The sequence below is a fragment of the Oreochromis aureus genome, linkage group 3, assembly GCF_013358895.1.
Source record: "Oreochromis aureus strain Israel breed Guangdong linkage group 3, ZZ_aureus, whole genome shotgun sequence".
In the NCBI taxonomy this organism is placed as follows: domain Eukaryota; kingdom Metazoa; phylum Chordata; class Actinopteri; order Cichliformes; family Cichlidae; genus Oreochromis; species Oreochromis aureus.
The window spans coordinates 120,507,700-120,520,226 of NC_052944.1; the positions used below are offsets into that span (position 1 = coordinate 120,507,700).

At 43.1% G+C, this 12,527-nt stretch overlaps 1 protein-coding gene across 1 annotated transcript in view; it reads left to right on the forward strand.

Moving 5' to 3' along the window:
- Nucleotides 1–12,527, forward strand: part of LOC120435193 (NACHT, LRR and PYD domains-containing protein 12-like) — a gene marked incomplete at its 5' end in the record, with an annotated part of 247,265 nt that overhangs the window by 131,326 nt on the left and 103,412 nt on the right. The window contains one exon of the mRNA XM_039604263.1: nt 9,712–9,724. Coding sequence (XP_039460197.1) covers nt 9,712–9,724 — 13 coding nt within the window. The remainder of the gene's footprint in view (nt 1–9,711; nt 9,725–12,527) is intronic.

The following is a 12,527-nucleotide window of genomic DNA, read 5'->3' on the forward strand; positions in this document are numbered from 1 at the left end:
ATGCTTTAGCAAAAAGGAAAGTTTTAAGCCTAATCTTGAAAGTAGAGATAGTGTCTGTCTCCTGAATCCAAACTGGAAGCTGGTTCCACAGAAGAGGGGCCTGAAAACTGAAGGCTCTGCCTCCCATTCTACTTTTAAATACTCTAGGAACAACAAGTAGGCCTGCAGAGCGAGAGCGAAGTGCTCTAATAGGGTGATATGGTACTACAAGGTCATTAAGATAAGATGGGGCCTGATTATTTAAGACCTTGTACGTGAGGAGCAGGATTTTGAATTCAATTCTGGATTTAACAGGAAGCCAATGAAGGGAAGCCAAAACAGGAGAAATATGCTCTCTCTTTCTAGTCCCTGTCAGTACTCTTGCTGCAGCATTTTGGATTAGATGAAGGCTTTTCAGGGAGTTTTTAGGACATCCTGATAATAGTGAATTACAGTAGTCCAGCCTGGAAGTAATAAATGCATGAACTAGTTTTTCAGCATCACTCTGAGACAGGATATTTCTAACTTTAGAGATGTTGCTCAAATGGAAGAAAGCAGTCTTACACATTTGTTTAATATGTGCATTGAAGGACATGTCCTGGTCAAAAATGACTCCAAGGTTCCTCACAGCATTACTGGAGGCCAAGGTAATGCCATCCAGAGTAAGAATCTGCTTAGATACCATATTTCTAAGATTTTCAGGGCCGAGTACAATAACCTCAGTTTTATCTGAATTAAGAAGCAGAAAGTTAGCGGCCATCCAGGTCTTTATGTCTTTAAGACATTCCTGCAGTTTAACTAATTGGTGTGTGTTACCTGGCTTCATGGACAGATAGAGCTGCGTGTCATCTGCATAGCAGTGAAAATTTATGCTATGTCTTCTAATGATGCTGCCTAAGGGAAGCATGTATAATGTAAGCAGAACTGGTCCTAGCACTGAGCCCTGTGGAACACGATAATTGACCTTAGTGTGTGAAGAGGACTCTCCATTTACATGTACAAATTTGAGTCTTTTAGATAGATATGATACAAACCACTGCAGTGCAGTACCTGTAATACCTACAGCATGCTCTCATCGCTCTAATAGGATATTATGGTCAACAGTATCGAACGCTGCACTGAGGTCTAGCAGGACAAGCACAGAGATGAGTCCACTGTCAGAGGCCATAAGAAGATCATTTGTAACCTTCACTAAAGCTGTTTCTGTGCTGTGATGAGCTCTGAAACCTGACTGAAACGCTTCAAATAAGCCATTCCTCTGCAGATGATCTGTTAGCTGTTTGACAACTACTCTTTCAAGGATTTTTGATATGAAAGGAAGGTTGGAGATTGGCCTATAATTAGCTAAGACAGCTGGGTCTAGAGATGGCTTTTTGAGTAAAGGTTTAACTACAGCCACCTTGAAGGCCTGTGGTACATAGCTGATTATTACAGATAAGTTGATCATATTTAAGATTGAAGAATTAATTAATGGCAGGACTTCTTTGAGCAGTTTTGTAGGAATGGGGTCTAAAAGACACGTTGATGGTTTGGAGGAAGTAATTATTGAAGTTAACTCAGAAAGATCAATTGGAGAAAAAGAGTCTAACTTAACATCAATGGTACTAAAAGTAGCTGTAGATAATATTACATCTGTGGGATGATTATTGGTAATTTTTTCTCTAATGATTAAAATTTTATTTGTGAAGAAGTTCATGAAGTCATTACTAGTTAACGTTAAAGGGATGGCTGGCTCAGTACAGCTCTGACTTTTTGTCAGCCTGGCTACAGTGCTGAAGAGAAACCTGGGGTTGTTCTTATTTTCTTCAATCAGTGACGAATAGTAAGATGTTCTGGCTTTATGGAGGGCTTTCTTATAAAGCAGCAAACTATTTCTCCAGGCTAAATGATGATCCTCTAAATTTGTGACACGCCATTTCCTCTCCAGCTCATGAGTTATCTGCTTTAGGCTACGTGTTTGAGAATTATACCACGGAGTCAGGTACTTCTGATTTGAGACCTTAGTTTTCACAGGAGCTACAGTATCCAGAGTCGCATGCGTAGTGAGGAGGTAAAATTATTAACAAGATAATCGACCTCTGTTGGAGTAGCGTTCAGATAGCTGCTCTGCTCTATGTTGGTACAGGGCATTGAAGATGATAACAGTGGGTGGATTAAATTCTTAAATTTAGTTACAGCACTTTCAGAAAGACATCTACTTTGATAAAGTCTACTCTCCACTGCTGTGTAATCAATTATTGTAAATGTAAATGTTATCAGGAAATGATCAGACAGGAGAGGGTTTTCAGGAAACACTGTTAAATGTTCAGTTTCTATGCCATATGTTAAAACAAGATCTAGAGTGTGATTAAAGTGGTGGGTGGGTTCTTTTACATTTTGAGAGAAGCCAATTGAGTCTAATAACAGATTAAATGCGATGTTGAGGCTGTCATTTTTAGCATTTACATGGATGTTAAAATCACCCACAATAATTATTTTATCTGAGCTGAGCACTAAATCAGATAAAAGTCTGAGAAATCAGAGAGAAACTGTGTGTAAGGCCCAGGTGGACGATAGATGATAACAAGTAAGACTGGTTTCTGAGTTTTACAGCTGGGGTGGACGAGGCTAAGCATCAGGCTTTCAAATGAATTAAAAGTCTGTCTGAGTCTTTGGTTGATTAATAGGCTGGTGTGAAAAATTGCTGCCACACACCGCCCCTCGGCCTGTGCTTCGAGATTTCTGGTAGTTAGAATGACTCGGGGGTGTTGATTCATTTAAACTAACATAATCATCCGGCTGCAACCAGGTTTCTGTAAGGCAGAGTAAATCGATTTGTTGATCAATTATTAAGTCATGTACTAACAGAGACTTGGAGGAGAGAGACCTAATATTTAATAATCCACATTTCACTGTTTTACTCTTTGGTTCAGATATGGATATTATATTGTTCTTTCTTTGTCATTTTTTATGTTTAAGTTGTTTATTGCTGGTTTTTGGTTTGTTTTTTTGTCATTTTGGGAGCTGACACAGTCTCTATGGAGATGGGTTTTTGGGGGGGGTAGCAGGAGGAGAGAAGCTGCAGAGAGGCGTGTAAGACTGCAACTCTGCTTCCTGGTCCCAACTCTGGATAGTCATATTTTGGGGGGTTTAATAAATTTGTCCATATTTCTAGAAATGAGAGCTGCTCCATCCAAAGTGGGATGGATGCCGTCTCTCCTAACAAGACCAGGGCCCGTATCCCTAAAGATTCTGAGAATCCTCTCAGAGAGCTCCTAACTTAACCTAAAAATTCCTTGCCAGGAGTTTTAGCTTAGAAGTGATTCCAGAACATTTTCAGTGAACTCTGAGCAAGGAATGGATGGAAAATCCTATCTTAGTGAGGAGGTGTGGTTGACCCCGTTGCTAGGTATGAATCATCATTTCAAAAGCCATGATTGGTTGATCCTACAAGTTTGATGGAAATGAGCTTTTGGTGAGAATGAGCAAAGGATGTACCCTCAAATCAATAAACATAATTATACACTCTAATCTTATGCTGACTGTAATTGTAAATAATATTTCACATTCAAGAAAATATCTGGAAAATGAATAGTAAGCTGTAGGGGTTATAGCCTAACATTAGGATCTAAAATATGTGAAAACTTAAACTCATTACACCCTGTTCAAATAATGATTCGTGTCTTATTTGCTCATATTAATATCCTAGCTGGCATATTTTGTACTTTCACTCCCATATGGACCCCATTGAAAACAAGATGGCCTATCTCAAGGGGCTGTCCCTAATGAAGTAGAAATCACAACGTTACAAGTCCCAGTGTGGTCTTAACGAGGGTAACACGGCTCAGCTTTTATCAATGTCTGTGATTGCTGGCTGGTCTATTTATAAAGGCTTGTTAACAAATATCCTACAAACACAGAAAATGGAGAAAAAAGGACTCTGTAAGCCGAACTGGACTGAGGAGCAAGGTTTGTTGCTGGCCCAGTTGGTGAACGAACATAAAGGTATCTCTCCTGCCTCTTCTGTTGGCCATTTTGTGCAGCTGCTTAGGGGAACTCTTAAGCCACTAAAAGTCCTCTTCCCTGCTCTTAGCAGATCTCGCCTTAGGAGCCCTTTTAAGCACTAGGAATCTTGAGGAATAGCTTTTATATTAACTGGGATTATCGTGTCACTTTTAGGGGAAATTCTAAGAAAACGTCATGACTCTGAGAATTTTCTTAGAATTTGGCCGCTAGGAGCCACTTTTTGCACAAAGATTCTTTAGGGATACGGGCCCAGGTTTCCTCCAGAAGGTTTGCCAATTATCTATGAAGCCCACATCGTTTCTGGGACACCACTCAGACAGCCAGCAATTTAAGGAGAACATGCGGCTAAACATGTCACTCCTGGTCTGATTGGGGAGGGGACCAGAGAAAACTACAGAGTCCGACATTGTTTTGGCAAAGTTGCACACCGATTCAATATTGATTTTAGTGACCTCCGATTGGCGTAACCGGGTGTCATTACTGCCGACGTGAATTATGATCTTACTGTATTTACGTTTACCCTTAGCCAGCAGTTTTAAATTTCCTTCAATGTCGCCTGCTCTGGCCCCTGGAAGACAATTGACTATGGTTGCCGGTGTCTCTAGCTTCACATGTCTGAGAACAGAATCACCAATTACCAGAGTTTGACCCCGGCGGGGTGTGTCGCTGAGTGGGGAAAAACAGTTAGACACATGAACAGGTTGGTGGTGTACCTGGGGCTTCTGTTTAAGACTATGCTTCCTCCTCACCGTCACCCAGCCGCCCTCTTTCCCCAGCTGCTTGGGGTCTGCCGGGGCCTACGCTATCTTTGGCTGCACCAGCTACAGGGGCCTGGCTAGCTACGGGTGAATGAAGGGTGCGAAGCAGAGTCTCCAATTCAGTAATCCTGGCCTCCAGAGCTGCAAATATGCTACATTTGTTACAGGTATCATTACTGCTAAAGGAGGCCGAGGAGTAACTAAACATCTGACACAATGAGCAGGAAAGTGCAGGAGGGACAGGTGAAGTAGCCATGGTGCTAACGAGTCGGCTACGAGCTAAGCTAAGCTAGCGAAACAGTACAGAGACAGTGAGTGAATACTTTGGCTATAAATTAGGTAGTGAGTACACAGAAAGGGTGCTTCAGATGAAGCACGTGAAGATTATACTATGAAGAAGGAATGTATCTAAAAGTTTTTAATTAAATTGCTAAGCAGAGAAGCTACTCAGAAACACCACGGTGTTTGAGCAGGAACAGGAAGTAATACTCTACCACAGAGCGAGCGAACACCAAGTGACAGCGCCACCAAGAGTCAATCAAACAAACCATAAAATCCCACGAACAGTGGGACATTTCAGCACGGCAACGACCCAAAACACACAGCAAAAGAAATGGTGACGAAATGGTTAGCAGACAAAACATTAACATGTTGCAGTGGGCCAGCCAGAGTCCTGATTTGAATCTAATTGAGAATCTGTGGAGAGAGCTAAAGATCAGGGTGACAGCAAGGAGGCCCTCCAACCTGAAAGAGGTGGAGCTCATTGCTAAAGATGAATGGGCATAAAGACCTGTGGAGAAAAGCTCGTCTGAAATTATAGGAAGTGTTTGATTGCTATAAAGGCTTTTCTGCTCATATATCTAGGTCGATCGATCTATCTATTTATCACACACACTCTGTGAATTTACTGTGAATCCTTTCATGTTTATAGGAAGCCGGATCACATAGGTTGGGAAGTAGTTTGGTCCAAACTCCACAGGAAATTCAGCTCTCTGAAAACCAGAAGCAGGGACTCAGTGCCTTTATCCAAAGCAGTTTTATTAGGTAATATAAGAATGATTGTGCTCAGTAATTGTGATTGATTGAGTATGAGTGATTGGTATCTACGTTTTTTTTTTAATTAACTTGTTTCTTTTCTCTTTTCTTTAAGGGTGGATGTCCTGGATTTTAATTTAAAAACTTCTTGGGTCCCCCCACATATGTGACATCCTCACTAACCTGGACAGAGCTGCTCTCAGGTCCTTCTTAATGAATTACAATACCTACAAGTTTGATTGTGTCATTGTTTTTGGCAACATGTTTTCATCCCATAACGTAACACACAGACGCTATGTGACAAATTGTCAGTATGTTATGCTTTCGGCCACTCAGCCCATCTGTATGTTACGTGTTTGGAAACATGAGAACCGTTTGGAATGAATCTGCACATGTACACTTATTTTACTTTCTCATCATGAATCACTTTGGAAAGATTAAGGTTGCGGTTAAGTTTAGGGTTAAGGTTAGGGCTGGAATACATGGCTGAACCAGGTGCTACCGCTGGGACCATTATTCCATTGGATTCCATCCACAGTCCATGTGGCAGTATCCTTTTTGCAATGTATAATGTGACTTTATTTAAACATGTTAAAATAATACAACAAAGGAAAAAAAACACAAGGAAAACAAAACACAATGAAAATAAGAATCATTATCAAGAAATAATTCACATTTAGTCCCACTCCTTTTCCACTATTTAGTAACTGATCATGACGACTTCTTGTGTATGCACCTGTCAGGGTTCCTGGGTCGTTGACCCAGTATTTTCAGTTCATACTTGGTCACTGTTTAGTTCACGTTTCCTGTTTTATTGTGTTAGCCAGTTGTTAGGTCTGGGTGCATTATGTTCCGTTCCACTTCCTGTGTCATCAGTTAGATTTAGTTCAGCTGTGTGCACTCACCTGTCTCTCATCATCATCATCACTCCTGTCTATTTAAGCCCTCAGTTCCTTGTTATCATGAATCCCGCGTTAGTTTTCAGTTCAGTTTAGGCAGCCCTTCAGTCTTTCAGCCAGATGTTCTGATTTTCTGTTCATCCTGTCATCATAATAAATGTCATCCACATTCTTTACTGGCATGCAAATCCAGCATTTGGGTCTATTTTTTCTCGACATCCTATCCATGAATGTCTGACAAAATGACAAGAACCATGCCGCAGAGACATGATAAGGACCTAGCGGACCCAGAACTACATGAGCAGCATATGCATAAACATAAACGTATGCAGGAGCTTCCTTGATTCCCTCCAAAACAAGAAATATTGGTGTCATCAGCAAATAATACTACTTTTAAACTGCGAAAACTTGGAGGTGGTCACTAACGCCATTGATTAATTCACTAAATGTTGTTTCAGGTGTCACCCAATTTCCTTCGGGGTCAACCTTCAGGATCAATAAAATTTTATTGAATTGAATTTGTGAATTTTGTAGATTAAGGTGGCACACTGGGGTGCAATTCTGCTTGGTCTGATAATTTTAGGCTATGAACTAAAACTGTATTTACTCAAGCATTCAAAGACTATTTACATATCTGTGTTCTGTGATCATTAAGAGGCTGATATTTACATACATGTTCATGCAGATTCAGCAGCAGTGCAGGAGAAAAAAACAAGACAAAAGAGAAATACTAAACATCCTGAAACAGAAAATAAATACAATTTATCAAAATAAGAAAAAAAATGTACATCATATATATATATATATATATATAAACAAGAAGGCATCGGTGGGCAAGAGACGAAAACAGGGCGTTGTTGGAATGCTACTACGCAAGTAACCCTGGCGGAAGGGGTTACATGAATAGGATGAGGGACCTATGGATTCTTCGATACCCAACATCCACAATGACGGCGAAACAACTAGTAGCTCAGTGTTCCAACATTCGAAAGAAGGGACTGCTCTCACAGCTAGAGATTGACGAGGTACAACATAAATGCTACGGCAAGGAGGAGTCAGGACGCCAGGTCAGGGGGAGATATCATCACCCCACCCGAGATTGGGTACATAGCCCCAAGTGCGATAGGAGAAGGATCGTTGAGTGCGAGAGGAACTGACCTGAAAGATAGGATAATGGCCAAGCTTGAAACCTGGACCCCCGTAGGCGGTTACCAAGATTACGTGAAGTACCCTCAGAAGGTCTGCTAGATGATGTTAATGCAGCACTCACGGATGATACCTACAACCACGATTACCAACACTAACAAGCTGATCTACACTACGGCAGCAGTGATCAGTGAGATGCTTGGCTACAAGTTGAACAGCCACAGGGGCAGTACCCTCCATGAAGAAGGAGGCTAGAGGGCAAGATCAAAGTAGCACGGAGGAGGTTAGCCAACTAACGGAGTTGCAGAAAGGCGCAACAAAGAAGGTGCATAAGAAATACAGCAAGCTGTCCATACCTGAGGCCTTGGAAACTGCCAAGCAAAGACTCACAGCCTTGGCCAGCCACTTGAGGAGGTACACCAGAGAGATCAAAGGCAGGAGAATAAACCAGCTGTTCTCCACAGAACCAGCAAAGGTGTACTCTCAGTGGCAGAGGAACAATAGCAGAACAGCACCACCAAGGCTGGAGACGGAGCAATACTGGAAGAGCATATGGGAGAAGGACGCAACCCATAACGGCAATGCTCAGTGGCTAGTGGATCTGAGGGCAGACCATAGCGACCTCCCTGAACAGGGTCCGGTAACCATCACAGTGGCAGACATCCAAGAAAGGGTCTCCAGTATGAAGAGTTGGACAGCACCAGGGCCTGACATGGTTCACGCCTACTTGCTGAAGAAGCTGACTGCACTCCACGAGCGTCTGGCAGCACAAATGAACCAGCTGCTAGTTAACGAGAGACACCCGGAATGGCTAACCGAAGGTCGGACGGTCCTGATCCCCAAGGACCCCAAGAGGGACCGGTCCCATCCAACTACCGACCAATAACCTGCCTCAGTACTACATGGAAGCTCCTGTCAGGCATCATATCGGCTAAGATGAACAGGCACATGGGTCAATACATGAGCGGGGCACAGAAAGGGATTGGCAAGAATACCAGAGGCGCAAAACACCTGCTACTGGTAGACAGAACAGTCAGCCGAGACTGCAAGACCAGACTGACCAACCTGTGCACAGCCTGGATTGATTACAAGAAGGCCTATGACTCAATGCCCCACAGCTGGATACTGGAATGCCTAGAACTGTACAAGATCAACAGGACCCTAAGAGCCTTCATCAGGAACTCAATGGGGATGTGGCGTACAACACTAGAGGCCAACTCCAAGCCCATACCACAAGTCACCATCAAGTGCGGGATCTACCAAGGAGATGCTCTGTCCCCACTGCTGTTCTGCATAGGCCTGAACCCCCTCAGTGAGATCATTGACAAGACTGGCTACGGATACCGACTATGAAACGGAGCGGTTGTCAGCCACCTCCTGTACATGGATGACATCAAGCTGTATGCCAAGAGTGAACGAGACATCGATTCACTGATACACACTACCAGGATATACAGCAATGACATTGGAATGTCGTTCGGACTGGAGAAGTGTAGTCGGATGGTAACAAAGAGAGGGAAGGTAGTCAGAACTGAGGGGATTGAACTACCAGAAGGCAACATTGCAGATATTGTCATGATCCTGGGTCCGTTTGACCCAGCGTTTTGTGTTTTTCTATTTAGTGTGATTTTTGTTCTGTTCTTCTGTTTAGTGTTTTCTCTGTTCGGCCCGTGTGTGTCCTTGTATGTGTAGTTCCTGTTTTATTGTGACGGTCTGTGTCTTATGTCAGTGTGTCCTGTTTACGTTCCCCCACCTCGTCAGCTGTTATGTCTCCCAGGTGTGTTCCCTCCTGTTTCCCATCCCCCTGATTACAGGTGTGTATTTATTGTGTGTGTTCTCTCGTCCTCGTGGCTGGTTCGTCTGTGTTGTTTCCCTTCGGTCTCCCTGAGTCTCTCCATGTGTGTTTCCTCAGACCTCCCTGCATCTTCGTTTCTGGTTTGCTTTGTTAGTTTTCCCAGTTTAGGTTTACCTGTTAGTGTCACCCGCCATTTCTGTTTATTTGTATCACGGCTAATAAATTCCCACCTGCACTTGAGCTGCCGCTGTCTGGTCCTAATTTATTCCCACACGGCTTGCACCCGCAAACCGTGACAGATATAGAGGACAGTTACAAGTACCTGGGGATCCCACAGGCGAATGGGAACCATGAAGAGGCCGCTAGGAAAGCTGCAACCACCAAGTACCTGCAGAGGGTCAGGCAAGTCCTGAGGAGTCAGCTGAACGGTAAGAACAAGATCCGGGCCATCAACACCTACGCCCTGCCCGTGGTCAGGTACCCTGCTGGGGTAATAGGCTGGCCAAAGGAGGAGATAGAAGCCACTGACATCAAGACAAGAAAGCTCCTTACCATGCATGGAGGGTTTCACCCCAAGTCCAGCACCCTGAGGCTGTAAGCTAAGCGGAAGGAAGGGGGCCGGGGACTGGTGAGTGTCAGCACCACAGTCCAGGATGAGACAAGAAACATCCATGAATACATCACGAAGATGGCCCCAACTGACAGCGTGCTCAGTGAATACCTCAGGCAGCAGAAACCCAAGAAAGAGGAGGAAGGCGAGGAACCATCATGGAAGGACAGGCCCCTGCACGGTATGTACCACCGGCAGATAGAGGAGGTGGCTGATATCCAGAAATCCTACCAGTGGCTGGACAAAGCTGGACTGAAAGACAGCACAGAGGCACTAATCATGGCAGCACAAGAACAAGCTCTGAGTACAAGATCCATAGAGGCTGGGGTCTATCACACCAGGCAAGACCCCAGGTGCAGGCTGTGTAAAGATGCCCCAGAGACAATCCAGCACATAACAGCAGGGTGCAAGATGCTAGCAGGCAAGGCATACATGGAACGCCATAACCAAGTGGCCGGCATAGTGTACAGGAACATCTGTGCCGAGTATAACCTGGAAGTCCCGAGGTCAAAATGGGAGATGCCCCAAGGGTGATGGAGAATGACCGAGCTAAGATCCTGTGGGACTTCCAGATGCAGACAGACAAAATGGTGGTGGCTAACCAACCGGACATAGTGGTGGTAGACAAACAGAAGAAGACGGCCGTAGTGATCGATGTAGCGGTTCCAAATGACAGCAATATCAGGAAGAAGGAACATGAGAAGCTGGAGAAATACCAAGGGCTCAGAGAAGAGCTTGAGAGGATGTGGAGGGTGAAGGTAACGGTGGTCCCCGTGGTAATCGGAGCACTAGGTGCGGTGACTCCCAAGCTAGGCGAGTGGCTCCAGCAGATCCCGGGAACAACATCGGAGATCTCTGTCCAGAAGAGCGCAGTCCTGGGAACAGCTAAGATACTGCGCAGGACCCTCAAGCTCCCAGGCCTCTGGTAGAGGACCCGAGCTTGAAGGATAAACCGCCCGCAGGGGCGTGCTGGGTGTTTTTTTATATATATATATGTATATAAATGCTAACTGTGTGTCCCTCTTTTAAAAAGATTACCGTTATAACAAAATGATATGTATAAAACAAATGAAATAAAAACTGAGAAAAAAAATGTTTATTGGCTTGTAAGGTGATGGTTTTATACATCAGACGTGAAGCAGTTAATGTCGACTTGTAGTTAAGCTGGTACAAACAAAATGACATGCAGCAACAAACTCATCAATTCACACTCAGCACACCCACACATTTTTCAACTGACACACAGAATGAATAGTTCATCTTTAGAAACTAGCCACTGCCTTTGAAAAACAAAAAAAACTTTTTTATTTGGATTGGATTTTTTCCACAGCAAGATTTCTTGTGTGTTAAGAAATGTGTTATTAATTTTATGCTTGGATTTATGTGGTTAATGTTAACGCAAACAAAGTCATTAAATGCTTGATTTTAGAGCCTGGTGTTCTATACATACAGATGGTTACTACAGTTTTCATGTTATACTACTAAATTATCAACATCTGTTTGGTCTTTTTTCTATTTGAAGAACTTACCTTGATTCGGATTGTTTCATCTGTTTGAAAGTGAACAGTGTAAGTCTCCTCTTTGATGAGTTTACAGTCGGAAGCCACTGTGATGTTGTAAGAATCTGGATGTTGTGCTTTCACCATAAGAAACATGACAGCATTTTATTTAGAAGTTTCATTCCCAATAGAGTCTGAGACATCAGCTCAATCTCTGATCGCTGACCCACAGATGTTGCCGTCACATGATGAAAATAAAAAACGCTACTTTTTACAATGGCGATACTAAAACAAGAACAAAATATTTGAATGATATAAGCCTGATATATACACAAAGCCATCTATTGATTCATACACATCCATAAATATACAAACTTTATACATACACAACATTTCATGAGCTTCTCGAAGAAAAAAATACTATACTGAGCTTCTGTTAGCACTAAGGAAGAAGATGAAGCTGTAATACTGTGTATGTGTCTACCTCATGCAGTGGGATGTTGCTTGGCAGGAGAAACACATCAAGGTACTTTTCCAACTCTACTTTTCTGAGGAACAATAAAACTATGGCCCTAACTGGTGTTTTATTCCTCTTTAGGCACACAAGGCCCAAGGCAGAAAAGTGGGGACGTTCCACAATCACATGAGGATCTGTGATCTTCAGCGGCTCAAGGATGTTCATTCCATCATCAGAGAAGTGGATGACAGACAGTGAACTGCCAGAAAGTAGAGCTGTGAAAACCAAGACAGTTTTTGTCACTTTATTTGCCCTAATTTGACTTGACTAAGTTTAAGTTTGCC